The sequence below is a fragment of the Gadus morhua genome, chromosome 22, assembly GCF_902167405.1.
Source record: "Gadus morhua chromosome 22, gadMor3.0, whole genome shotgun sequence".
NCBI lineage: Eukaryota > Metazoa > Chordata > Actinopteri > Gadiformes > Gadidae > Gadus > Gadus morhua.
The window spans coordinates 13716633-13744623 of NC_044069.1; the positions used below are offsets into that span (position 1 = coordinate 13716633).

Consider the following 27991-nt stretch of genomic DNA (forward strand, 5'->3'; position numbering starts at 1 on the left):
ATTCTCAGCTACTGCGCATGTGCGTTATTGTCAGCTGGTGACCGAGGCATCATGGCGGCGTCCGCTCGAAGCGTGCAGTCTGCCTTGAAGAAGACGATGGTTCCTCCTTTAGTTGTAGTTTTAGGTGCTACTGGAACTGGAAAGTCGAAGTTAGCAATAGAAATCGGTAAACGTATGCAAGGGGAAATAATCAGCGCTGACTCCATGCAGGTAAGGACATTGCAACAACAAACAAATGGCCCGAGTCCTTGACGTGATAGCCACGCGTTTCTGATCAGAATATATCTTTCATTTCAAGAGTACAACATCTTAAGGATAGACAATTATTGATGAAAGAAGTCCATGTACGCGTTTATTCCCCCTTATCAGTGTCAAAATAAACCAAGACGATTGAAGATGTCCATCCCATTTCCATGCGAGGTCAGACATATGTGGTCCTTCATAGGTATGTCGTTAGTGTATTTTACGTGTCTTGTCTAGCCAGGCAGGCTATAATGACTATACATCGCTGGACATCGTTTATGTTTAGGTTGTTGCCCCATATAAAGATCACATAAAATTAATAACCCTATTGGGAAGTCAATTGTGTCGGTTGAGAAGAGAAGCTAGCCGCCACCATAACTTCTAATTAACACATGTTGTTCTTGCTCAATCTGACTAATATGCTCACGCGTCGACATAGTAGGCAATATCCCTACTATGTTGTCTCCTCACAAGTAACAAGTCTGACAGCCACTGTGGCCGTGTCCATGACTGATATAGACGCAGTGGAGTCTGGGAAATGTAGTCTGCTTTAGACTACAGCACCGTTATTTATAGCTAATTTAAATAGCTTGAAAGGAAACAGGTTGTGGCTTAATGGTTAAAGAATAAGCTAAAGCTTATTATTTGCCATTATCTCGTCCGGATGTATGTTATGGCCTTTTCTATATGGTTATTCTCATTCGAAACCTTTTAAATGCTGTAGTTAAAAAAACCTTTCTGTAAAAATAAATGGTAGATCAACTCATTTTGTCAACCACTCGTCTGGGTTAGCCAGGGCTTTTGGCATGTTATAAGACAGTAGTCCATATAAGAGTGTTTATTCAAACCTCATCTTAGGAATGATGGAAGCCGGGTGAGGCATCTAGATGCAAGCCTGCAAGTGTACACACAGGAATGAGACCTAATTCACATGATTTATGGAAATGACCCCCTGTCGTGTTTTGGCGTGCATGTGCGAGCAAGAGCGCCTGTGTAACAATGCCATGATCTCTCACGCTCGCATTGTTGAGCAACTGCCACCGACTCCCTCCAGCCTCCCTTGGTTCTCAGGCGATTTGTCACGGCAACCGTCTTCAAACCCATGGGTCAGGTGCATGAACGGTCGTGTAGACCGAAGGTTAGAAGCCGGTGTGTCCTGATGCCTTCACCTATATCCGCCCCACCCCTGCCAAGCTGACCCCTTTAAATGATGACCTTCATGGGGAAGAGCTTACCTTGTATTCCCAACTAGCCTTCCTGTCTGTATGGTCTTCAGGGCCAGGCTCCAGGGTCGTTCACCCACCTTGGAACACATGGCGTCTTATCAGCCTGTCAGAGCTGCACATTCTTGGAGACAGCGTGTTTGCGCTCTGGGACCGAGTCTTCCAGCCATGTACCTGCTACTGGGTAACTGGGTTATGCTAATAACATTCCAGAATGTTCTTGGAATTCTCCTCAACCAGCAGTTCCAGTAGCGAGGACCATTGGCCTAGTTAGAGACTGTCCTATCCACATATTCGTGTGTGTGTGCGTGTGTGTGTGCGTGATGTGAGACGATTTGAGAACAAGGCTGTGTGTAGGCTAGCACTGTGTGTGTGTTGTCTTTGGGATAGGAAACAGCCCGGTCTTGTTTGGGAGAAAGCCGCATTGTGCTGAGCCAGTGCATACTTGGGTGCTGTGCTACGCTAGGCTAGGCTAGCGGTCGCTGCCGCACACAATGAATGGGACACACTGTGGCCACTGGGGAAGCGGCTATTGTATTCCCCAGAGAATCGGTTCCCACACTCCCCTAACACTCCTATTGTGCCATTGTCGCCCCACACCCCCGACCCTTCCCAACCCAACGGCCCCCAGTTCAGTGGTCCTGGTCTGGAGTGCATCGGAATTGTGTGTGGGGGTATTATTCACTGGCTAAATATACACACTATCAATGGCGGATGCATAGACAAGTTCCTGGCCGTTGCGTCATTCTAAGAGGACGTGCCAACCGTGTAAACCACTGAATTATAAGCAGCTAAACACTGCCCCCACCCTACTCCCCCTCCACTCTTTCCGCTTCTGGGTCCCAGAAAAAGGGGTTCGAACTTTTGGATTTGGGCCTAGTTTTCAGTCTGGGGTAGGGGGGGGGCAGGGGGGGTTAAGGCTGTTTTTTTTCCCAGCCGATGTGTGTGGGAAAGAATGAGGGGCCTAACATTGTGATGATGATCATAGATGGGTTTGGAGCAGGAAGGCGGGGAGACCATTGATGATATCTGTTCTGCCCTGCCGGTGCGTGGGCGGGAACCCGTGTCAGTCCGGTGGGGCCAGGGAGTTCTGAGAGCCAGAAAGCAGGAGGTCAGGAGAGTCTCACGTCGGGTCCCCAAAGGTCCCGAGGGCCAATTTTACAGGTCACCACCACCAGCCGAATTGGCCGTTGCCATAGTGTGTGTGGTTTTGTGCGTGTGCGCTCATGTTTACCAATGTGGGCGTCATGCGTGGACGGCGGCTAGTGACCTGTGTTTTAGTACTGTCCGAACACGGCCCATGGTGACAATGAGCGTCGTGGGTTGTAAAACCTTCATTTGGTAAACATTAGCGTCGTCGCATGGCGGCTGAAAGACGGGGGGCTATCCGTCATCCGGAGTGGTAGCATACGCTGCCGAATCATGAATTAATAGGGTTGAAGGCCCACATGTGTCACCGTGCTGGCTGCGTAGTCCCTGTGAAACCCTGCGGAACAAGTTGAGCTCCATAGGTCAATGAGTGGTCCACTGACACTGAGAGACGGAGGGCTGGAGGGAGGGTGAGAGAGATGGAGAGGGAGGGAGGGAGGGAGAGAATCTGTGAACCACATCCCACGCTATCCGCTTTGTATTGCATCCTTCAAATTCATGCAGTTTTGCTCTCTTGCTCTCACTCTTGCTCTCTTCCTCCGTCTCTCTCTTCCTCTATCTCTCCATCTCTCTCTGTCTCTCTCTTCCTCTGCCCCCCTCCCTCCTCTGTCTCCCCCCCCCCCCCTCCAACTCGCCTGCCTGCCTGCCTGCTGTGGGTGGGTCTGGGATTCTGACGGGTCCGTCTGGGTCGTGGCAGCTCCCACGTTCGCAGCTGTGATTCATCGTTTATCCGCTGATCAGACGCATGTGAGGGTCGACGCAGATCGCTGATGAACCCGCTCTGAGAAGGTGCGAGGGACTTTTACGACACACGTGTGTGTGTCTGTGCGTGAACATGCGAGCGTACACGTGTGTAGGGGAATGCACCGCCCCTATGTAGCGCTCAGCAGGAGCGGAGGGGGGGGGGGGGGGTTTAGATGGGCTCCAGGGGGGACACAAGGGAGAAACACATCCTGAAAGATTTAGTAGTCTGCCATTACTGAACACTTCCCCATGGAAGGAGTGAGGGAGTGAGAGACTGATTCAACGGAAACAAAGAAGGAGAGTAAGATGGTGCTATCGGAGGAGGATGAAAATGTATAGAAAGAGAGAAGTCCGTTTTGACTGGTGGAGATGTATTGGATGCAAAAGACATGCACCAAGGCAGGGGAGAGAAGACAACACCTTAATGGACTATATAGTGTGTAGGAATGAAGTACAGCAGATGTAAAGCTAGAAACATATTGTACAGGCTTTCTCTCTCCCCTCTTATTTCTGGGGTTTCTTTCATTCAGTCTTTTCCTCTTTCATAATTTTTTTTTTTTCTTTCTTTCAATATGTTTTCTATTTATCTTTCCTTCTTTTTCCCTCCTTTCTTTCTTTCTTTCTTTCTTTCTTTCTTTCTTTCTTTCTTTCTTTCTTTCTTTCTTTCTTTCTTTCTTTCTTTCTTTCTTTCTTTCTTTCTTTCTTTCTTTCTTTCTTTCTTTCTTTCTTTCTTTCTTTCTTTCTTTCTTTCTTTCTTTCACACACCTTTTTTTTTTCTTTCTGAGGAACAGCTGTTTCATGCCCGGCATAAGGTTGGGCAGGCAGGCAGGCATCAGAGCTGGAACACTGGGCTTATTGTCTGAAGGCATCCCTTACACGCAGTCACTCACTCTCTGTCCCTCACACACACGCACAGGCACGCAGGCTGGGGCATACGTTAATTCCAGTCTCCGCACAGCGCTTGAGCCCACTCAGGTCATTTACGACCATGTCTATAAATCCTGTCGCACACAAAAGCAGAGAGAGAGACACACACACACACACACACACACACACACACACACACACACACACACACACACACACACACACACACACACACACACACACACAGTTATATTTTTTTGCTACTTGTGGCTTTCATTCTTTTTATATAACCAATTTTCAGTTTGCTCCCTAGATGAGAATAAATTCAATTGATCTTTATCCTCTTTTTTCCCCCCTTTCTGCTCTCTTCTTGACTCTGTGGCCAATCAGCTCTATCCAACCAAACGTTCCTCGTCTGTTGCTCAGTTCATGGCTGCCGCCACCTCTTTTTCTTCTGTCTCCTTTTAATTTCTTTCGCTGGTTTTAACCACCTGAAAGCCTTTTTCCCTTAATTTCCTCCTGCTTAAGTGCTTGTGACCGTGGTGAGGTTCCGCCCTACTTGCGCTGCTCGCTGTACTCGCCCTGTCTTTGTGAAGGGAGCGCACTAGAATTAGACTCCATGTTCGGTGCTTCCTCACACACACATGCAATTAAGTATAAGCTGTGTCTGCTTTCATAGCCCCTAACAGCAGGTTTGAATGGGACCAAGCAGAAGAAGTCTTCCATGAAAGACGAGAAGTTAAGGGTGAAAATGGAGAAACTAGCTTGCTTTTACAATTAAAGAGACTGTGTTTGTGGGAGAGAGAGAGAGAGCATTACTTGGAAATTGAGATTTGAACTGATGAGAACAATGGCGGGTGTGAGTGCAAGGGGCCCCGGGCTGCCTTTTCACTGAGACTGGATGTAAATCAGGGAGCAAGTAAGGAACGTGGCTTACAATGAGAGAGACACACACACACACACACACACACACACACACACACACACACACACACACACACACACACACACACACACACACACACACACACACACACACACACACACACACACACACACACACACACACACACACACACACACACACACACACAGCGCCAACTTATTCCCAATTATCTCTCTCCCTTTTTTCGCACCTTCTCCCTCTCTTTGGCCCGCGTTCTGTACGATCTCACAAAGCACATTACCACACCATTCCTTTCCCTTTTTTTTCTTTTTTCACAGATTTATTTATTCATCAAATTTGCCAAGAGCATCCTGTTCTGTGTGACAAGAACACAGTGCTCCACTCTGGGCACGGGGCCGTCTGGGTATCCTGCTTGTCTCTGTATTCTCTTCCTTCCCTCCATCCATATCCTCCTTGAACTCTCTTCCATTTTACACTCTGCCTGTTTTTTTATCTCTTCTACTCCCCAAAAAGTCAAACTCTGAGCCTCAAACCCTTTTCCGAGTTCACCGACAACACTACCCAAGTCATTTTGGTCTGTTCTTCCGCCCCATGCATCCTGCTGTCTGACAGCGGTGTCGTGTGGAGATAACACTGAATTATTCCTCAGCTGTTTGTCCCACTTGACCCTAAACACACGCACAGGCGTGCCTCCAATCTTCAGGCCTACGGTTTACATCAGGTTAATGTTTTAACCCCGCTCCCCAGTGGTCCTTTGGGAGCCAGTGCTTCAGAGTGGTGGGAAGCTGGGATTACTCCATTGCTATGGCGCAATGACGCAGCCCAGGCTTCACACGCATTCTTTGTGTTTAGGATGAGCGTGTGTTTGTGTGTGTGTGTGATAGCGCATCGCACACCGTCGCCACATTCTAGCAAGGCCAAGCTCTCTTCGCGTGGCTCTGTGTTTATTTACACTCCCCTCAGTATTTCACCTCAGTGCTTATGAAACGAAAAGAAACCTTGTCCACCGCTCTGGCAGGGAATTAACAATAACGTCCAAATGAAAGAAAACATGGACTGCATTATTAATCCCCCACACCCTTATTGTTCCAACGTAACGCCTGCTTAATTATTCACGTCACGGTGCTGGTGTAAGTCCTCTCATCATTACCCAGGGTTCTCTGCTGCATGCTGCGCCCCTTTGTGATCGTTGATTGGTTCATTGTTTGTTTGTTTTCTGTTTTCTTTCTCCAGGTCTACCAGGGCCTGGACATCATCACCAATAAGGTGACGACGAAGGAGCGTGCCCAGTGCACACATCACATGATCGGCTTCGTGGACCCACTGGTCAGCAGCTACACCGTTGTTGACTTCAGGAACAAAGCCCTCCCCCTCATATCCTTATTTGGCAAGCGGCAGAAGCGCGCTGATGGCGGGTATCTGGTTCAGTGACATCTCGGGCCTGGTGGCGATATCTCGCCCAACACCTTTTCCTCGTCATAATTGTGTGTGTGTGTGTGTGTGTGTGTGTCGCACAAACGCATCTATCCAGGGAGTGCTTGGCCCTGCTTGTGTGTGTGGTGTGTCCTGGTTCTGGCAGAGTGTCGCCTGCTGCAGATGTTTCACTGAAATGAGAAGAGAGATCACTAGAGGGGATATAAATAGAGGGGACCGTGTGGCTGACACACACTGGGCAGCAGCACCTCCTCACAGACACACCGGCTGTAACACGTGGAAAAGAGGAGGCGATAACTAGAGGTGGTATTAATAGATCAGCAGGAGAGAGAGAGAGAGAGAGAGAGAGAGAGAGAGAGAGAGAGAGAGAGAGAGAGAGAGAGAGAGAGAGAGAGAGAGAGAGAGAGAGAGAGAGAGAGAGAGAGAGAGAGAGAGAGAGAGAGAGAGAGAGAGAGAGAGAGAGAGAGAGAGAGACTCTAAGAATAGGCTTAGAGCAACGCCAGCCTGAATGCAATGTGTATGTAGACCTTATCTAGGAATGGACAGAAAGAGAGCGATTGTGAAATCGGTATAGGATGGCAGGTGTGTGTATCTTAGGAAGAAGGATGTGGGGGCTGATGGGTAATCGTGGGCGGGGCGCTCTGTCTGCCTCTCCCTTTTCAAGGATTTTCCTCCCCTTTACTCTGATACATGTCACCCCCCCCCCCCCATTACAGAATAACTTCCCCATCTCTTGGATCACGGTGACATTAGGGGGTGTGTGTGTGGGGCAGAGGCCATAAAAAGAGAAGGACCTGGTTTCTCTCTGGAAGATCTTCACTCATCTCGCTCTCTCTCAAAAAGGGCAGGGGCTTGTTCACGTGAATCCTTATGTTGTCTTGAGAGGTTCGCTTGTTCTTCTCAGGGGAGAGAGTGAGAGAAGGTCTGTGTGGGAAAGTGAGTGAGAGAAGACTGACCGAGATGAAAGACTGTCTCTGTGGTATTTTAAAGAAAAAGGCGTGACACACAGACACACACACACACAGCATTTATGTTTTACTGAAACTGGCCGGATTTGGTTTGGAGCCGTGCATGAGTGATTGAACATTAAATAAAGGCTTTCGGGTTGGTTGCTTCCCTAACTAATTGGAACATCGAGGACCTGCACACCAGAAGCAAGCTGCCAATCATAGTTGGCGGGACCAACTATTACATCGAGTCGTTGCTGTGGAAAGTCCTGGTGGATACACAGGTTTGTAGCTTTAAGGAATCTATCTATCAAATCTGTACTTCCAATTACACACTCAGTTACACACACGCACGCCTTCTCCGCTTCATCAAACTCTGGAAACTTCTGCCATGTCAAAGCGATGAACCTCTTACCTTGCACATGTACGGTCAGTTAGAGCTGTCTTAAGGCAATCAGAGGCTTCCTAATGACCTCTTGAACCAATCAGAAGCCATTCTATTAACTCTTTAATCAGAAGCATGATTGGGAGCCTGATTTGTTTGTAACTCTCTAACCATTTAGAAATCTTCAGAATAACTCCTGCATCAATCAGCAGCCTTCCTCATAACTCTAACCATTTAGAGCCGTCCCTGTTTACCAGCCGAAATAAGCCAACGGTGATATCTTAAATGTGCTTGCTTCATCTCAAGGCCAAGAAAAGCAGCCACGAAAAAAAGAAAAGTATCCTATCTTATTGTTTTTTGGAAGCAAGTAAAGGCGAGAATATGCATGCTTTCTTGATGCTACAAGCAGAAAATCTTACTTACTTCCCCCGATAAATAAGCCGAATGAATTATTGATTGTTTCAGCAATAGACCAGCAAATGATGCAATTTATTCTGTAATGTCTTATCAATTATTGACTTACGGCGGGTACAATTTTTAGTATTTCGTTTCTTGATTCCAGCAGGAGAAGGCAGAGTCGGCGAAAGCAGGAGAAGACCGGGCTGCGCTGAGGAAGGCGGAGCTGGAGAAAATGGGCGGGGCCGAGCTGCACAAGAGACTGATGGAGGTGGACCCCAAGATGGCCGCCATGTTGCACCCCAACAACGCGCGCAAGATCGCCAGGTAGGTACGTAAAGAAAAAGGGTTGATTTAGCTGTGAAATGCAGGGAAAATCCAGAGGATAAAACGATGTCTTAAAGCAGTAGGATTCTAAACTGAGACTCATTCGATGTATGTGTTTGTGTGTGTGTGTGTGTGTGTGTGTGAGACAAAACATGCTTGATCCTGCAAGGAATGTGTGAAAAGCATGACTGCCTCCTGATAGTGATTGTCTTGTTTCCTTAATGAGGTGTCACAATGTCACAGTGTACAAGGAACCATGATGCTTCAGTATGTGTGTGGGTGGGTGGGGTGTGTGTGTGTGTGTGTGTGTGTGTGCCTGGCCAACAGCCGTTTATTTATAAGTCAGCTTACGAGTGACACAAATTACACCCCTAATGTCTGTTTTGTGGTGCGCTGGCGGAGCTCCTCTCTGTCGCTATCGACCCCAGATAAGCCGAAAAATCCAAAAATCACGACCACTACTTCTATTTAAGCCTCCACATGCACACACACACGCACACACAGATCTGTAAGTGTGTCCACTACTGTGATCTTTGTTTGCGCGAAGGGGGTTTCGGTTACACAGTTCCTCTGGCTGACGGGAAATGTGTTTGTTAGCGAGTGACCTCCTTCCTCGATCGTGACCTTTGAGCGCGAGTGCCGCTGAGGAAGTCTGCCGCCGGGATTTGAATCTTAGTCCCTTTCAGAAAAAAAAGAAGGAAATACAAAAATGCAGAAGCTGCAATCTTGGGTGGCTATAAGCAGGAGAACTACATGCAAGAAAACGTCTCTTTCTAGATCACTCCCGTTCATTGATTGTCTTTTAACTCAGGGACGCGCCTTTGTGGTCCCGTTTGATGAGTCGGCATGACGACCTCAATGTCCACAATATAGTTTAGTTCGCACAACGCGGACAACCTCCCCCGACACACTTGACATGCCCTAGGGTGGGTTCTGTTGTTGCCCTAGGGTGGGTTCTGTGGTTGCCCTAGGGTGGGTTCTGTTGTTGCCCTAGGGTGGGTTCTGTTGTTGCCCTAGGGTGGGTTCTGTGGTTGCCCTAGGGTGGGTTCTGTTGTTGCCCTAGGGTGGGTTCTGTGGTTGCCCTAGGGTGGGTTCTGTTGTTGCCCTAGGGTGGGTTCTGTTGTTGCCCTAGGGTGGGTTCTGTTGTTGCCCTAGGGTGGGTTCTGTTGATGACCTAGGGTGGGTTCTGTTGTTGCCCTAGGTTGGGTTCTGTTGTTGCCCTAGGGTGGGTTCTGTGGTTGCCCTAGGGTGGGTTCTGTTGTTGCCCTAGGGTGGGTTCTGTTGATGACCTAGTGTTTTGTGGGTGCGGTTGCGGTGGTCCGCAGGAGTCTGCAGGTGCACGAGGACACGGGTGTGGCCCACAGCCGCTGGCTGGAGGAGCAGCAAGGCCAGGAGGGGGCGGGCGGGCTGGGGGGGCCGCTGCGCTACCCCGACCCCTGCATCTTCTGGCTGCACGCCGACATGCAAGGTAGACGCACACACACACACACACACACACACACACACACACACACACACACACACACACACACACACACACACACACACACACACACACACACACACACACACACACACACACACACACACACACACACACACACAGTTTCACAAAGGTGTTAGCTGATGTTATTTTTCCCGGTGTGTGTGTGTGTTGCTATGTTATCCCCGGCCGGCACAGCTCTGGACGTGCGTCTGGACGCCCGCGTAGACGCCATGCTGTCCGCGGGGCTCATGGAGGAGCTCAGGGACTTCCACGAGCGCTACAACCAGCGCAGGCTCCAGGAGGACAGGTAACGGCAGCGGACACACAAGCTGTGGTTGGAAGATGCAAGATGCAAGATAATTTTTTCAATCACATGACCAGTTCGATTGGATTGAATTCCCCACTGCCTTCATTTCCATCCGTTAAAACCGGGTTAACGGACCAACCCACACTTCTTGCTTTCTTTTTTCCCCCACATGAGGTGTTTGGGTGGAGGGGTGGGTTTGATTTATAGCACCGATTCTCCCCATGCTAATGCCCGAGTTCTCCTAATTGCTGAATATCGCCGTAGACCTTCCCGGGTAGGGATCTTTTTATTTTCCTTTTTTTTTCCTTTTTCGCAAGCGGCATTGATATGCTGAGTCTGTCTGTTGGTGGCTGACTGTGTGTGGGTTGACGCCCAAGCGTTTCTGTGCGCTTTTGCTGGCGTGCACATGGGCTATTGATTGATGGGGTGTGGCTGCAGGAAATTGATGCACTGGTGGCAAGGTGCCCAGGATGCTGCCTGCACCCCCCCCTCCCCTCCATCCTTCTTACTCCCCCTCTTCCTTCCTTTTAAATGCTGCATTAGCCCAGAACACCACCCCACCAACACCACCCTGACTTCTATGGCAAGAGGACAAGGTCAAACCTATCCCTGTTTCTCTCTCGCTCTCGCTCTCTCTCGCGCGCTCTCGCACTCTCTCGCTCCTCTCCATCTTTCCCTCTCCATTTCATTGACTCACTGCATTTCCTGTGTGCTATTCTCCAATTTCTCCATATCTTGCTTGCTCTCTCTCTCTCTCTCTCTCCTCTCTCTCTCTCTCTCTCTCTCTCTCTCTCTCTCTCTCTCTCTCTCTCTCTCTCTCTCTCTCTCTCTCTCTCTCTCTCTCTCTCTCTCTCTCTCTCTCTCTCTCTCTCTCTCTCTCTCTCTCTCTCTCTCTCTCTCTCTCTCTCTCGCTCTCTCTCTCGCGCTCTCTCTCTCGCGCTCTCTCTCTCGCGCTCTCTCTCTCTCTCTCTCTCTCTCTCTCTCTCTCTCTCTCTCTCTCTCTCTCTCTCTCTCTCTCTCTCTCTCTTCTTTCCATCCTCACAAGCCACGTTGTCTCGTCTTCTTGGGTGGTCTATTTTCTTCTCTCCATCCATATCCTACTCTCCTCTCTCTCCCTGCTCCCTTGATCCTGCCAAACCTGCCCCGGTCTCCGGTCACCTTGGTCGGGCAGGGAAACGCTATCCTGGCCCTGGGGCATTCTCTGGGTCTCTGTGTCTCTCCGCCGTATCTCTCTGTCTCCGTGTCTCCATGTCTCTGTGTCAGCCTGGCCCACAAAAGTATCACAATATGCCCAGACTTCTCCTGCTTGGTCTGGGAGGAAACAAGAGGGGAAGATGGAGGGAGGGATGGCGTGAGGGGGAAGCTGAGAGAGGGAAAGAGGGAGAGAGAGTTTAACAGGAGGTCGAGGAGAACAGATCTAAATGAGCCACGATTGGTTGTGTCTGAAGCGGCAGATGGACTAAGAGATGGACTAAGAGTCTATTTTTCTCCTCCTGATAGACTGTTCATATTTCTGTTTCGATAGATTGTTAACCCGATGCCTCTCCCCAACCCCCCCCCCCCCCCCCCCCCCCCCTCCCCCCTCCCCCCTCCCCTCCTCCTGTCAGTCAAGACTACCAGCACGGCATCTTCCAGTCCATTGGCTTTAAGGAGTTCCACCAGTACCTGACGGCCCCCGAGGACAGCGGCCAACGGGAGACCCTCCGAGACAAAGGTCTCATCCTTTAAACCGCAGTCAGTTCCAAAGCCATTCGAATCCACTGCAGTTTCTTCTTCATTTTCGAAATAGGATTTAAACCAAGGCGTTCTAGTGTACTATTTGCATCGTGTTTTGGCAACGGGTCACTTTTTCTGATCCTTTGGAAAACATTTGTTGATGATGGTAACGATGATTGATTTAATATGTGCCCTTTGTCTGACCCCATGTGGTATCTCGTCCTTGAGTGACTCCCTTCCTGTGCTTCTCGCCAGGTACCGAGGCGCTGAAGAACGCCACCAGGCGGTACGCCCGGCAACAGAACAAATGGGTCCGCAACCGCTTCCTCAAACGTCAGTGCTCTTTGTGTTTGGGTTTACTGTGTTGGCGGGGTGTGCGTGTGGAAAGGATGTGTATGCTTTTAGGCGTGTACCTAGCGTTGGTGTGTGTGTGTACGTGTTTGTGTGTGGGATTGTGTAGAGGTGGGGGGGCCCTCTACCCCTTCTTCAGTGCTGAACTAATCAGTACTCACTCTAACAAGATGGGATTCACACACTCTATTAAACTAGCAATAAGCCCTTTGTAGCTCTATGCTGTAGTGTTGGGTGTGTGTATGTTTGTGTATATCCCTGTATCCTTCCCATTCACAACAATTTCAGAATTGTACCCATCCCTCCCAAAACAATTTCAACAATTGATACAATACTAATTGAAATTATACAACTTGCATACGCGTTATCCCCCGCCAAACATTTCAATTTCACATCGTTTTCAATTTCACAACCGTGTTTCGGTATCGCTGACCAAAAAACATGGTTGTGGAATACATGGCTGCTGTGGTACCGCCTACAAATGTATATTTTCCCATCAGCATCCCTAACCATCCTGTTCCCATCAAACGTTGCAACACTCAAATCAGCAAGGTCAGCGAGTGGCCAGAGGATCCGAAAAGGGGGTGAACTGTATAATCAGTTTCTGCTTTTAATTTCCCTTTCTTTAACTTCCAGGAAAAGGGCCGATGTTTTTACGCAACATTTAGTGAATGTTTCCTCTGTCCACGCTTGTGCATGGCCCCCTGCATTGGTACCTAAACGTAGGGAGGCTGAACCTGACTTAGTGCTCTGCTTACCTGGTCATCTTGGATTCGTAGCGTGGCCTGTAGTAACCCGACTACCGCCTCATCCTGTTAGCGCTAAGTGGCTTACGCCGCTCCACACTGTAAACCCCCCAGTACGGCTCTGACACCACTACACACAGACACACACGCACACGCAAGTGCACGCCCACACACAGACTGTGTGCATACACATACTAAACCGGCACACGTACCAGGCATACACACATACTAGGCAAACATGAGTACTGTGCACACACGTATTGGTTTACACAAACTGCACACACATAAAACTACTCGCACCAAAAGAAAATTGGGGGATGGCATTTCAACCCATTTTTTTTGCAAGATTATTATTTGGTGTCGAGAAAAGGCTAATGATTTCAAGTATTATTTATTAATCTGACTAATATCAACACTGAATCAAGTATTTACTTGATTCAGTAAATACTTGATTCTACCTCTTTTTACCTTCTTCTATTTCCTTAAGGAAACATTCCAACCTCAATGTTGCAGGTGAATTTGGAGTTCTCGGCACCCTGAAAGACACACACACACACACACACACACACACACACACACACACACACACACACACACACACACACCCAGGATCCAACACCATGCTTGTAAAATGGTTTCAGAGTGAACCTAAGCCCTACTCTTACACCCAAACGGATCGGGTTAATCTGTTGAAAGAGGTATGGAAGAAGGCATCAGAGTCACCTAGAAAGCTTCAAGTATAAACCCTGAATAGCACATATTCCTTGAGTCACTTTGGATTATAATGTGAACATAACAATGACGTGTTTTGGCATGGGGAGTTTGTCACAATCATGTGTTATGAGTTGGTGGTTCAGTGACAAACCGTCTCCAGTCAAAACAAAACTCGGCTCAGACAGACTCTGCCATCCAGAGACAGTGAGTCTATGTAAGTTCATGGTCCACTAAAGCTGCTCTACAGAGGAAGCAACTCAGAAACTTTAAAAAGATGGAAAGAGAAGGAAAGAAAGCCATGTAATCCGAACCACTTGTGGGTAGAAGGTGACACACACACACACACACACACACACACACGGAGCAGCAGCAGCCGCCAGTGTAGAAGGGGGCACAGCTGGCACTCGCTGACGGCCTGCTGCGACAGGTGGGCTGCTGTATCAACAGGGAGGGCAGCAGACGCCCTGCTGCAGGAGAGCCCGACCCACCACGCTCGTTTGTGTGTGTGTGTGTGTGTGTGTGATATGTGTGTGTTTCCCGATCCACGGGGCCAGGGCGTGCCACTCTTTGTCCCCCGCCTCCACCTGCTCTCCCTTATCGTCCGTCTTTCACTCTTGGGGAGATTAGCAGAGTACGATTTCACCCCCCGAACAAGAAGGAGCGGGGCTTGTGGAGAAGAGGGGGATTCTCCGTCCGGCATCTGGCAGACCCCCCCCTACCCCCCCCCCCCCCCACCCCCTCTCTCTTTACCTCCACTCTTCACAGCAGACGCGTCTGGCGGTCAAGGGACAAAGGGGGCGAGAGAGAGACGGACGGGGGCGTCGTCAAGAGAGGTAGTCGGTAAAGGATCAAGAGAGAGAGAGAGGGGGAGAGGGAGATATGAAGGGCTGTCTGAGGTGAAGTGTTTACCCGTTCAGACGGTGGCGGGACGTTGCGTACACAATAAAGGTATGCACGGCTCACCAACACCACAACCATCTGCCCGCCCTTTTACCAGCAACACAAAAAGGACTCTCACACACACACACACACACACACACACACACACACACACACGGCAATTGTGTCCATGAAACCCGATGCTTAAATTAAGGGTCACCCGCTTGCTTTCATGTCGAAGCAAACGCGCACAACAGGCCCTCCCTGACACATGCTGAGACGCGCACACACACTGGTGGGGGTTCTATTCCTCCTGTTTCTTCTTTTGTTGCATTGAGTGGCGCAGTTTCACTGAGCAAGGCACGGAAAGCAGGCGTGTGTGTGTGTGTGTGTGCGCGCAGTGTGTGTGTGTGTGTGTGCGCGCAGTGTGTTATATATAAGCATAACCCATGCGCTGTGGTCGTGTTGTAAGGCGGTCCGTTTAGGGGCCCGGCTCACTGTACAGTCTTTATGTCAGGCGGGGGTGCTGGGGGCCGCGCGAGTGGCGGGGCCAAAACAAACGGTCCTCTGTCCCCCTCCTCCTGCTGTTCAGAGCAAATGCGATCCGAGCCATCCAAAACAACGACCCTAGCCAGTACCATTGCAAACGAATGAGCAACATGGTCTCACAGGAATCCGTGAAATGACAACGGTCGGACGCTTAACTCGAAATCCGTGGCCACATCACGGAAACACGCCGATATCCGTGTGTGAGCCACGGAATAACAGTGTCATTTACTTGCATTGGAGCAAATTCCGTGGACACATCACGGACAATTGAAGTGATTCCGTCAGACCACCACGGATTTTGAGTTAAGCCCCCGCTGTGGTCAAATGTGGCACACACACAGATTGAAACGGGAATCTGTGTGTGTGCCACAGAATATCATTGTCATTTACTTGCATTGGAGCAACTTCCGTGGACACAACAAGGACAATTTAAGTGTTTCAGTGAGACCACCCCGGGTTTTGAGTTAAGCCCCCGTGGTCGATTGGAGCGAATTCAATCACGGAAATCGGCGTGTTTCCGTGATGTGTCCACGGATTTCGAGTTATTTGTCCGTAGTCATTTCACGGATTCCTGTGAGACCAGGTTGCGAATGAGTGCGTGAAACATGTGAATGGCTTTAAGCCAGCGTGCCCGCTGTCCCTGAGCAAAGCCCCTTAACGCTCTCCGATGATCTGGCTGTCTCCTTGTGTGGTCGGCACCGCCGTGGGTGAATGAACGTGTACGACCGGGTGAATGTGAGGCAATGATTGTAAAGCGCTTCAAGTGGCCACGGGTCAAGAAGAGTGCGGTATAAATGGCGTCTATTTACCAGAATGTAAAATTAGACGCAGCGTGAGAGCCAAGCGTGGCCGGTTGCTGCGGGCGCGGGCTGCGTTTAGTTTTATGGCTCCCTTTGAGATGGAGCTCATTAAAGACGTACATTGTTCCCCAGGCCATCGTCCTGACAGACCCCAACGCTGTTATTTATTTTGATGAATGCCCTGCGGCGTGGGGATGGTACAATGGTGTGGTCTTACAGTAGAAACACAGTTTCCTGTCAGCGTCCAGTCCAACACACTTCAGTTTATCATCCCAGTTGGTTTACTGTGTGTGTGTGTGTGTGTGTGGCTGTGTGTGTGTGTGGCTGTGTGTGTTTTTGAGAGGGGGATTATGCAATAATTGAGTCGCTGTGCCTTCAGGGGTTGAAATTAATTTACCTGTGTGTGTGTGTATAGGATGAAGGAAGCAGGAAGCTGAGGATTTTATAATGGAGTAGGGAGAGGAGAGATGCAGACGGATGTGTAGTAAGACTGAGAAAGTCAGTCCAACGGGGAGATGATTAGACAGATGTGCAGACAGACGGATGGGTAGTAAGACACGCACGCGCGCACGCACGCACACACTACGAGGGTAGATATCCCATCAGACAGGCGTACAGATAAGACGGTCAGACAGATAAATGGCCACATAGATGTTCAGACAGTCAGTCAGGGTTGCGGGGCCTGCTGCTGAGTCTGCTGACTGGAGCAAAACCGAAATGAGAGAGAGAGGGGGAGAGAGAGAAAGAGGAAGGCAGAGGGGGAGAGAGAGTTTTTGCAAGTGAAAGAGAAAGGGATCATTAGAAGGAAGTGAAAGCTCAAACATCGGTGTTGCAGTCAGGTAGAGAGAGAGAGGGAGAGAGAGAGAGAGTGATGATGGGGTTGCAATGAGAGAGAGAGTGCAAGGGACATGATTAGTATGGGATGGAGAGAGAGGGAGAGAGAGGGGGGGGGGGGGGGGGGGGGGCGGAGAGAGACATTATCGAGCTGGTGTGAGTCAGCAAAGTGCCAGAGCTTCAGGGCGTGGCTGCACCCACTAACCCAGCTCTCCGCTGGGTGCAGCCACAGGGCCAGGATCCACCCCTCCCCCTGTCTCCCCCCCTCCCGCCTCCCATGGTCACGCTAACACGACAGATCTTAAACACAGGCTAGGCTTCACTACCGCATTGGACTCGCCACACCGCACACTCTTTATAGCATTCTCGACATTGTGCGTCTGTACGTGTGTTGTAATCGTTTCTGTGTTTGTACTAACCGTGCGCTGACCACACTGTGCGTCTGTCTGTGTCTTTCTTTTCAGTGTATTGTTAGCGTGTGGTTATTGTTCCTGTGTGCCTGCTTGTGGGCTCCCTGGTGTTGTGTCTGTGTGTATATAGATATATATATCCCTTGTGCTGACCACACTGTGTGTGTGTGTGTGTGTGTTTGTGTGTGTGTGTGTGTGCAGGTCCAGGGGGCAGCGTGCCGGCGGTGTATGGCCTGGATGTGTCTGATGTCTCCCGATGGGAGGAGACTGTGCTGGAGCCTGCACTGCAGATCCTCCACAGCCTCACTAAGGTGGGGTCAATGGTCGCCTCTCTTTCTTCCTTTCCTTCTAATTCTTTTCTCTCCCTTGCTCAACCCTCCGTCTATTTTGATAAAACCTTGTTTTAGCATACAGGCTCAAATTAAATCCTACGTTGACAAAAAATATCTGTCACCTGACGTTCAGGGTGAGAGTCCGGCCATAGAGCCAATCAGAGTGGAGGAGGCGGAGCTTACCAACAAGCGCAGCCGGCACACCTGTGAGCTGTGCGACAAAGTCATCATCGGTGACCTGGAGTGGACAGGTGAGCCATTTGACTTATTTACCACACAGGGAGTGTGTGCTTAACATTCTCAGCACCGGGTCAAGCTATTTCACCGTCCAGTGAACTTGGTCTATTGTTATTTCCCCCTCGCGATCGTTTCCGTGCAAATAAGTTAGTTATTGCCCTCTATCTTCCTGCGTCCCTCTGGCATGAGATAAAGTGGAGACTGTGTGTTTGTTATTCATAGTGTTATGTCTTTTAACGAGAGTTCTGGCAAAGAGGATTTTCTGTTCCGTTGGAAAATATAATGCATATTTATGAATCAAACCACTTGTTTCACTTCAAAAGAGGCCGCCTGCCTGAAAAAAACTATTGATTACTAATAATAACATACTGTATATTATCGCCTCTAGCCCATTTAAAATCCAAGAAGCACCACAGCCACGTGAGGAAGAGGAGGAAGGTGGAGGCCTGCCCAGATGAGGGGCCCGCTCCAGGGACCCTCCAGGGGGCCCAGACCGCCCCGCTCAGCCCCGGCCGTCTCCGTCCAGACGCCCTCGGGCCGAACTCCAGAGACGCCTCTCCTGATCCATCCTGAATCCCGAGTCCCAGCCACCGCGGGGCCCGGCGGTACCAGGGGGAGCCGGGGGCCCGCGAGTACCAGGAGGGGGCCGGCACGCCAGACCTTTGGACCGCTGCACTGGTTGGAGGTTAACTCATAAGCACTGACGCTATCCTGTGGAAATCATTAACGGACCCCAGCAAATTCCTTTTCGATGAAGCGGGACAGGTCCTGTCGGAATTGACTGGAATCTCCCACAGTCTGCCAAATGTTTCCCGTCCAGTACAACACAGACGTCATCCTCGTATCTGAGTGAAGAAACGCAACTTTTGGACTGGACACCGGAACGAGGAAACAGCCGTTATGGACGGAGCTGGATCCAGACGTTTATCTTCACACTTGACTAACTTCTATATGGAAGACAGAGGTTTATTGTTTTTTTAATAATCCGTCCTTACAGACGTGGCTCTTTTAAGGTCCGACGCTGTGTTGTGTGGGGGGGGTTGGTCTCCTCTATCGAGCGCAGTCATTTGTGGCCACGGACAACCATATTGGGGGCGGGGGGATTAAACGAAATGCATCAAGATGTTTTGTCTTTGTGTCGCTCCGATGTCGGTAATGTTCCGTCTCGTCTCGAACCCCGGGGGCGATCTTGGCAGCGCGGCGCCGTCCTGATGTCTCATAAGGGATGCTGCTCGCTCCTGATTGGAGTTGTTATCGTGTTGTCATCATCACGGTGTCGCTCTGACACCGTGTCGCTCGCTCGCTCACTGCCGTGGAGCGAGCGAGCCGTAGATCATGTCGTTCGTGGGGGGGTTGGCCGAAACCCAACGCGCCCTGAGTGAATCCTGACATCTGAAGTGTTCTCGTCTCGTACAGAGCCCTGGAGCGGACTTGGCAGCTCTGCACCCCGGTGCTTCACAAAGGGCTGCGACTTGATCATGATTGTAGTCGTCGCTTAATAAATATCTAAAGGATAAAAAACCCACAAATAGAGTACCTGGTTTGGAAAGTGGTTCTACACACGAGTACACGCCCCGTCCCGGGTTCTGAAGTAGTTGTTGGCCTAGATCGGCCCATGCACTTGACGTAAGGTGGAAGTGGTTAAGGTGGAGGAGTGCCACGCGTCTCACTCGCCCACACACGCCTTTTAACTCTAGACTGATCTTTTCCCGCCAACACTCCCTCCCTCTCTCTCTCTCTCTTAGCCTCGCCTCTTGGTTTCTTTCTTCAAAAGTGTTGTTTACCACCGTTAAGTATGCTCCCTCAGTGGAGGACTATGGGACTTAAGCCATGTGGTTGTTTTGACTACGCCCACCTTTTCTAAATATATATGCAACCATATAATAGCAGGAAGTGTGTGTGTGTGTGTGTTTGCGCGTGGGGTCGGGAATGAATTTTTTGTATGTACGTGCGTGTGGGCAGGGGGATGTGTGTGTGTGTGTGTGTGCCCCACATTTGTTCATTCAGATCTAGGTCAGGCCTCGAGCTCTTCTCTGCCTAATTCTGTTGGGGATGGCAAAGGTCACACTGTAGGCCAGTAGGACCTCCTTTCCTCCCTCAAAGATGTCCCATTCTGCTACTGTTTGTATAGACCTTTAATTCATTTTTCCACCTTTATTTTCAATAGTTGTATTTAAAATAATCCCTCTTTGTCAATTGTTATCCCCTTGGCTCAAAGTTGAAGAGACATTTCCGATCTCGTGGAACAGATGAATGCTAAAGGCTGGCTAAACCTAACCTTTCGCCTCCCTCCCACCCACTCTTCCAGCCTTTGGCCTGGTGTTGACTCGGGGCTGGGTAGCTCTCAGATGCTGTTTGGTATGTGCTAATACCATGGAATGCTTATCCCCCGAGCACCCAGGCTAGCTTTCCCTGGCACCACTGCTAGACTCTAGCACCTGAATCACTACACATGCCGAGCTAAAGGGGGGGGACATGCCCAACAGAATGACATAAGACAAGGCATCACCTTCCTAAGAAAAATATGGAACACAGGCACACGCACGTGCACGTGTACGCACACACACAAGCTGGCGGCAAGGTAGAGAAGTGGGTCAGCTCACACGGTCACAAGGCTAATTAGCGATTTAGGCGGCGCTGTGCGCTAGAGCACACACACACACACACACACACACACACACACACACACACACACACACACACACACACACACACACACACACACACACACACACACACACACACACACACACACAGAGAGCAGACCGAGTGAACTCATTAGCCTCACAAAGGCGGCAGTTGGAAGCGACAAATCAGACCAGTTCCCTTTTGAAACGTGAGGCCCCAACTTTGACTTCACAAAAGGCATATCACACACACAAACACACCATATAAACCACTCTTCGGTAACTCTTAAGCTGAAGTTTTGTTGTTGTGTTGCTATCTGACTGAGAAGTATGCGTGGGTGTACTCTGAGAGTACACGCGCTCGTATCCTCATGCGCAAACATCCTCATTATTGACTCAGTCTGAACCCCCTTTACCTCTCAATGGATGGATAGATAGATGGGTAGAGTACACACGTATCTTTATAAACGCCTGTGTGTGTGTGTTAGTGTTAGCTGGGGCTCTGGTCCTGAGCACACACAGTCCAAGGCATGAGGCCCGGTGGGGTGATCCACAGGCTGCATTATTTAACAAATTCTATGGCCTGGGGAATATAGTGAGCCTCTGTCGACTGTGCTTCTGCTTGTTCCTACCTCTGTGTATGTATTTAAATGTGACGTATGTGGAGCACCAGCCTAGACTCTTGTCTCTTAAAATCACGTAAGGGGAAAATGAACACTTTTAAAGACTTAATGTAAGTATATGTATATGTGGTCCTAGATGCTGGTTTGTGCATCGATTCTGCTCATGTTGGCATTGGAGAAGACTTTAGACGATTACAATGTCATTTAAGCAAGAACTCCTAGGAAGAACAGTTTTGCCTGAACACATGACCCAAACGGTGAATGTAAATGTAATGAATTAAGAATAAGCTGCACAATAGTGTGTGTGTGTGTGTGTGTGTGTGTGTGTGTGTGTGTGTGTGTGTGTGTGTGTGTGTGTGTGTGTGTGTGTGTGTGTGTGTGTGTGTGTGTGTGTGTGTGTGTGTGTGTGTGTGTGTGTGTGTTCTTGACATCAAATAGGGAAAAGAGATTAAGATTTGACTTGATATTAAATGACTCATTCAGTCCATCACTCATGGTGTGAGTGAGTGACTCAGGAGCAGATACACTGACCACTAATCATCAGACACTTCTGAGTAGAGGACAGATCAGGGGTAGGAAATGAATGCAACTGTAAGGAGCCGTCACTGTTGTACCCTGCTCTCTTATTTGGGGTTGTAAGTGAAACTGTAGCCTGTCTTGTCATACTCTAAAAGTTCCCATGTCCTATTCTAGTCGTGTTGATGCCAACGCCGATATATATTTTTCCAGATAGAAGAATTTGGACCATGTTGTGTTAAGTAGCCAACAGGGTGTAACTTTCAATGTCGGTTACTGTAACCTTCTCCCACATGGAAAAAGGGGAGGGAAAATACTTCAATCATTCCTGTGTTTGGTCGTGTGCTTGTTGATCACAGTTGGCGAGGGCTGGCTGGCGTGCCCGTGAACTGGCACCCACCATCTTCTTTATTCAGAGATTAGGATTTTCTTACTGCTCAAACAAGCAGGAGGAACAATGGCAAAGGCAAACCGTTGGACAACGCGGCCAAGGAAACACAATACTGTCAGGTGTGACACCCAGCACATGAAACAACATTGTGTGTGTGTGTGGGTGTGCGTCTCTTATTTGCATGATTGTCGTTAAATTGTCAACGGTAGCTATAGTGAGGTGTAATCTCTATCTCGCTTAATAATGATAATGGCCCTGTTACTGTATCTCAATCTTTCTCTCACACATGCACACACACACGCGCCAGGGCTGTGTTGTCTGACTCAGGAAGCTGTGAGTCTCTGGTACATTTCCTCTTGGTGTTGGTGTTTGATGCCTTGCATTAGCTGCTATCAGCAGCCTCTCACTTATTAATGCCCGACATTGGTGTGTGTGTTATTTAGTCCACGGGCCCTGGGTTCAGTGAGTTTATCTTTCGCTACGCAGTCGATCTCTCTGTTTCTCTGTATTTGTGTCTCTCTCGCTCTGTCTTTGTATCGCTCTCTCTCTCACTCTGTCTGGCTCCTGCGGTCCCCCTTGTGAGTGATATGGCAGGATGTGGGCTGAGTGAGTTGGTGCGCGAGAGAGAAAGTGAGGGAGAGAAAGAGAGCTGATTTGATATGAAGGGCCTTTAGGGCGCTGTCATAGGTGTGGTGTACACAGGGGTCCTTGTTTATAGACCTCCATCTATCTCTCCCTCTCGCTCCCTCGGCCTTTCTCCCTCTCTCCCCCTCTCCCTCTCTCTCCCTGCTGCATATTTCCTGCCATGTTATGTAATGCGGGGGCCGGTCGGTACAGCCCCCCATCCCCACTCTCTGTCTCTCACACACACCCAGGCACACATACATGCACATACATACACACGTGCACACACTCCTCCCCGATTCAGAGCATGACTATATCTTCCTGTTTTTCCAACAGCCCACTGAACCTGTTTCCCAGGCCACAGCTTATTAGGGTACACACACACACACACACACACACACACACACACACACACACACACACACACACACACACACACACACACACACACACACACACACACACACACACACACATTGTAAAAGCTTTGACTACAGTGTACTACCATTGTTGGGAGGCATTGTTTCAGAATAGGGCTGAATATTTTTGGGTTCACTCTATATTATCTTGGTAAATGCCATACAATACATGTTATTGTTTCACTGCACGACATATAGTATGTGTGTGTTTGTGTGTGTAAGTTGACTGTGTGTGTTGGATGGCAGTCGAGATAACGATTGCTCTGTTTCTCTTACATTTCCTATTTAGTTTGCTCTTTCTTCCCTCTCTTTGCCTCCTCTTCCCCTTTTTGTCTTTCCAAAGTGTAACATGCATTCTCTTTATGAGTGTATCTGTCTTCTGGATACAGTGAAAGAGAGAGAAGCACGTGTGTGTGTGTGGCAAATTATGAGTGTAAGAGAGAGAACGCGGGAGAGTGTGTTTGTATGGCTCGGTATGAGTGAAAGAGCGATCGAGTTATGTGTGTAACAGACTGTTCGTGTGGGTGTGTGTCTGCGCGTGCACGGCTATTCTTGCAGCTCCAAGTGGCTTTGCACTGGTGCCTTCTTTTCCCGCCAGTGCGGTCATTTAGGAGGCGGAGTCTCGTCTGGGTAGTGACAACAAGGGGCAGCGCTTCCCGCCCGATATGCAAATAACACCCGGCCTTGGGTCCTCCCCCTCCGCAGTATTTAACTCCTTCCCCGCCACGGAGCTGAAAGGCTGATGGGATCAAGAGAGCGTGTGTGTGTGTATGTGTTTAAGAGAGAGGGAAAGGAATCACATCTTTCACGCATGTTTTCAGCATCTTATGTAACCTTGTAAATCTTGTCTGCAAGGGCAAGCAGCTGTTGCGCAAATACATTGTCCGGCTCGGTTTCAAACAAAGATCTCTATTATAAGTCATATACGCTGACCTAAATTGAGCTTCGTAGGGGCGTGATATACGTACAAGACTCTGTCGAGAAACAAAAACGATCAATGACGAATCAATGGGAATTTCTTTTTTTTTTTACTCTAATCGATCGAATGCATTTGTTCGTGAGGCATAACATTTACGAACATAAGATAATGTTTTTGCATTCAACATATATGCTCTGCAGCTTACATCCAAGCTACAGAAGTTGGGGGTAACCTATAATAACATGGGAACCGAATCCACCCCAATCTCGTCCCGGCTCACCTAATGAAACTTTATTTTTTTCTCTTCTTTCTGCTAGTAACGGGCTCGGATCTGCAGCGCACCTTGAATCATTTAGGCCTACCAAGCACAAGATGAACACATTTTCCACGGGAAGTGTTTCACCACTCTTTCCTTTATTAAGTTCCTTTTATATTCTCAGTGTGCACACTCTCAATCCTTTGCTCCTTTCTTTTCCCCAGTTTAACCCTACCCCCCCACGACCAACCCCACCAATTTTTTGTAGTGGGGCTGTACGGTCAAACACACGGTAATCTTTTGCTCAAACAAGGTGCACCTCACTGGTGGGCTTGGGGGGGGGGGGGGGGGTCCCTAGAGATGGGCTTTACCCCTCATGGGAGGATAAGGATGAAGAGGATAATGATACCCTCTGTGTTACGCACATCTAGACTCATCCTGTGTTGCCATCCCTTCTCTTCTATACCAACCACATCTCCTTTGAGCTCAACAGATTTCCGTTCTAAATATTGCGATGACGTGTGTATTGTTATTATGTGTGTGTCCTGTACATGCCCCCTCTATCCACGAGGTGCGTCATAACCCATGCTTCTCCCTCCCTTATGCCGTATGCCCTCCTGACCCCCCATACATAAAGCACCTAAAATAACAATACTAAGGAAATTAAATGAACGATTGAACCAATGAGAGGACCAGGTATACAACTCCTTCATTGTCCGGGTGTACACCCCCACTCCTGTGTGTGTGTGTGTGTGTGTGTATGTGTGTGTGTGTGTGTGTGTGTGTGTGTGTGTGTGTTATACCCTACACATGTGCGACGGTTGGTAATGCGGTCCTGATTTGCATTGTAGTGAAAATCTGACCGCTGATATGATGGAATATTTGCATTCGTATATATAGTATGTGAAGGAATGAATGAGTTTGTGCTGGCTCACTTCTCGTCCAGCCCGGGATTGTTTGGCAAATGGCGGCAAAGCGCTTGTCTTTGATAAGATGTTCCCGCCTCTTCGAGGGCAGTTAGCAGTTAATCGCACCGGTTTTGTTTGGCCATACCCTTTGATAAAAGTGTGTGTGGGTTGGTTCTTTCTCTGTGTGTGTGTGTGTGTGTGTGTGTGTGTGTGTGTGTGTGTGTGTGTGTGTGTGTGTGTGTGTGTGTGTGTGTGTGTGTGTGTGTGTGTGTGTGTGTGTGTGTGTTCGTCTTTCGGTTATTTCTGTGTGTGTGTGTGTGTGTGCGTGGTGAACTCCTCGAAAAACAGTTGACAACTGACAATACCAGCAGGGGTTATTTGTAAAACATTCCACAGGAGCGGAGCTGCTTTGACTATTAACAGCTTTTAATCGTTCAACAGCTTCCCCTCCCCTGGACTTTACTATAATGCTTGGTAAACACTCGCTGTGTGGTGTAATCATGGATATCACCTGCCTGCAGCCCCCACTGTCACTGTTTAATGTTTAAGTCATTTAGAAAGGCCTTTCACCCCAGCCCCCTGCAGTGAATACAGATACAGGTCGTCAAAGAGAGAGTAGGGCTGGGTACTCCTTCAGCAGGGAGCCCAACACGCCTTGTCATTAGACCTTTCATGGGTCCATGATGAACGGAACCAGGCGGTGAACGGAAATTTAGTTGTGAGCGGGAAAATAAAACACTTTATACCAGTTGAATGTGTTGTCATTTGGACGGGAAACACTAAACAGCCCGACACACTTTGCTTGTGAGGTTCTGTGTAGCTCAGGTCATACCATATAGATAGATGGATAGAAGAGTTATTACATACACACACACACACGCGTTATTGAATGCAGATGCGTGCATACCTAGGCTTCTTCCTTCTACCACTTCTTCGCTCCCATCTCTCTCTGTGATTTATCTGGCTGCTTTCTAAACAAGTTGTCCCCTCCCTGCCACTGTTATTGTTTAACGCAAGTGCTTCCCTATACATCACGGCTTGGTCGCTTGTATAATATAATATAGATAGTATTAAATGTGTATGGGCTCTGGGAGCGATACCCTTATAAGAGGATGGTGCATATGAGAAGCACGTGGCCTGTTGCTGCTCTCCTTTTCCACATTTAACTCCGCTCACACTCTCCTGTGTCCCCCTGGCCTACATGGCGGCGTGCCCCCCCCCCCCCCTGCTACTCCCTGACTCTTCCAGAGCGCCAAGACCAGCGCCTCAACATACACACTATCTTAACATGGATTACTTTACTTAGCTTATTACTGTGTGCTGCAGCTACAGTGTTACACTTAAAGTGCTACTGAAATCTGCCATGCCAAACCAACTCAAAAAGTGCTACATTATAGTGGTGACATTGGATATGCCTTTATATATTTGTATATCAATTACCAATAATTGAAGCAGTTTACCAATACAATTACTAATGATTATTAATTACTATTAATATGTTGCTAGAGGAGTGGAAGGCTCTTCCAATTGGCCATTATTTTTACAAATTGGCGTTCATCTGGGGTCATATTATTTTAACTTTATCTGTTGGCTCCATCTTGTGGTAAAGATGGAAATAACATTTATCGATTGCATTAACACGGCCAACATGAAAGGCTTGCAGTGCCATGTGCTTGGATCAGTTAAAATGTGTAGATACAGCCATTTACTTGAACAGAAATTTTAGAAGGTAGCATAAGTTTGCACAATGTCATTCGTGCTTCAGCTGCAATTGTTATACAATGGCCCCAATTCCTGTAAGACCTGGCCTTCACTGCATCAACATATGTTGTGGTATCCCTAAATATCATTTAGTATGTTATTTGTAGGAGTAACATAATATTTAGACATTCCTAAACTGCCATCTTTATGATGCTATGGTCCTTTGATTACATAATTGCCTACTTGGATGTCAAAATCCTTCATAGTATGTGTGGCAGATGTTTTGATTCCTACTCTCCCCGGGTCCAGATCTACCCTGTTACGTTCTGTTCATATTATCCCTCCCATTGGTGATATTGATGGTATAAGGGCATGTATCCTGGTTTATTATGAATTTTAAAGAATCATACATTCTAAAAAGGAAACCACCTGTTTCCAATGATTCCATTATATTTTCTGACACTCCTTCATCGTGCTGTTGGTGTGGACGGAACAATGCATATATCATATTGCTATGCTACTACAGCTCTTATTGCTGTAGCAAAAACAGGACACCATCATTGGTTGAATGTAATAAATGACAAGTTTATTGTTGCACAAAATGTACAAAATAACAAGCAAATGGACTGCCCCCCCCCCCCCCCCCCCTCCATTGACCATTATTACATTGGAATTCTGAAACCAAAAACTATGGCAAATCTGATGGTGGTCCAAGCCAAACGCATGGGATTTTCTGAGAGACAACACATACCCAATTTCAGCGTCACTGAACAATTAAAAATGAATAAAAACACCTTATTTACACATTTTGTCAGAACTTTTACAACATGCCATCTATATATTTATACAGAATATGCTTGTGCACATACCCCTGTATAGAAAATATATTTCAAGATCAAATGAAGTCAGACTAAGGGCTATAGACATCCAAAGTACAGCACTTATTTTAAATTTTTCTCTGAAACTTTTTTTTTTCATTAGCTTTTTAAATAAACATTTATTCAATCACTTTTCTTAATTCTTC

General features: G+C 48.3%; 1 protein-coding gene across 2 annotated transcripts; it reads left to right on the forward strand.

Annotated features, from left to right (window-relative positions):
• Positions 1-37: 37 nt before the first annotated feature.
• On the forward strand, positions 38-27950 carry trit1 (tRNA isopentenyltransferase 1). 2 transcript variants are annotated; one of them, XM_030346754.1, is made up of 11 exons: positions 38-210; positions 6367-6507; positions 7700-7798; positions 8462-8622; positions 9948-10090; positions 10304-10415; positions 12023-12129; positions 12387-12464; positions 17616-17725; positions 17880-17997; positions 18372-27950. In XM_030346754.1, the coding sequence occupies exons 1-11, from the start codon at positions 52-54 to the stop codon at positions 18554-18556; spliced, it is 1413 nt and encodes a 470-aa protein (XP_030202614.1). In that variant the 5' UTR covers positions 38-51; the 3' UTR covers positions 18557-27950. The 2 variants fall into 2 exon arrangements, with proteins under 2 accessions (XP_030202614.1, XP_030202615.1); XM_030346755.1 differs by having other exon boundaries at positions 8465-8622.
• Positions 27951-27991: the final 41 nt, after the last annotated feature.

What these genes read in the sequence shown, in the direction of transcription:
- trit1 (XM_030346754.1), top strand. Translation starts at nt 52, where the DNA reads ATGGCGGCGTCCGCTCGAAGCGTGCAGTCTGCCTTGAAGAAGACGATG. An exon ending in GCTGCACGCCGACATGCAAG is followed by an intron (nt 10,091 to 10,303) that starts GTAGACGCACAC and finishes CGGCCGGCACAG; the next exon opens with CTCTGGACGTGCGTCTGGAC. An exon ending in CCGCAACCGCTTCCTCAAAC is followed by an intron (nt 12,465 to 17,615) that starts GTCAGTGCTCTT and finishes GTGTGTGTGCAG; the next exon opens with GTCCAGGGGGCAGCGTGCCG.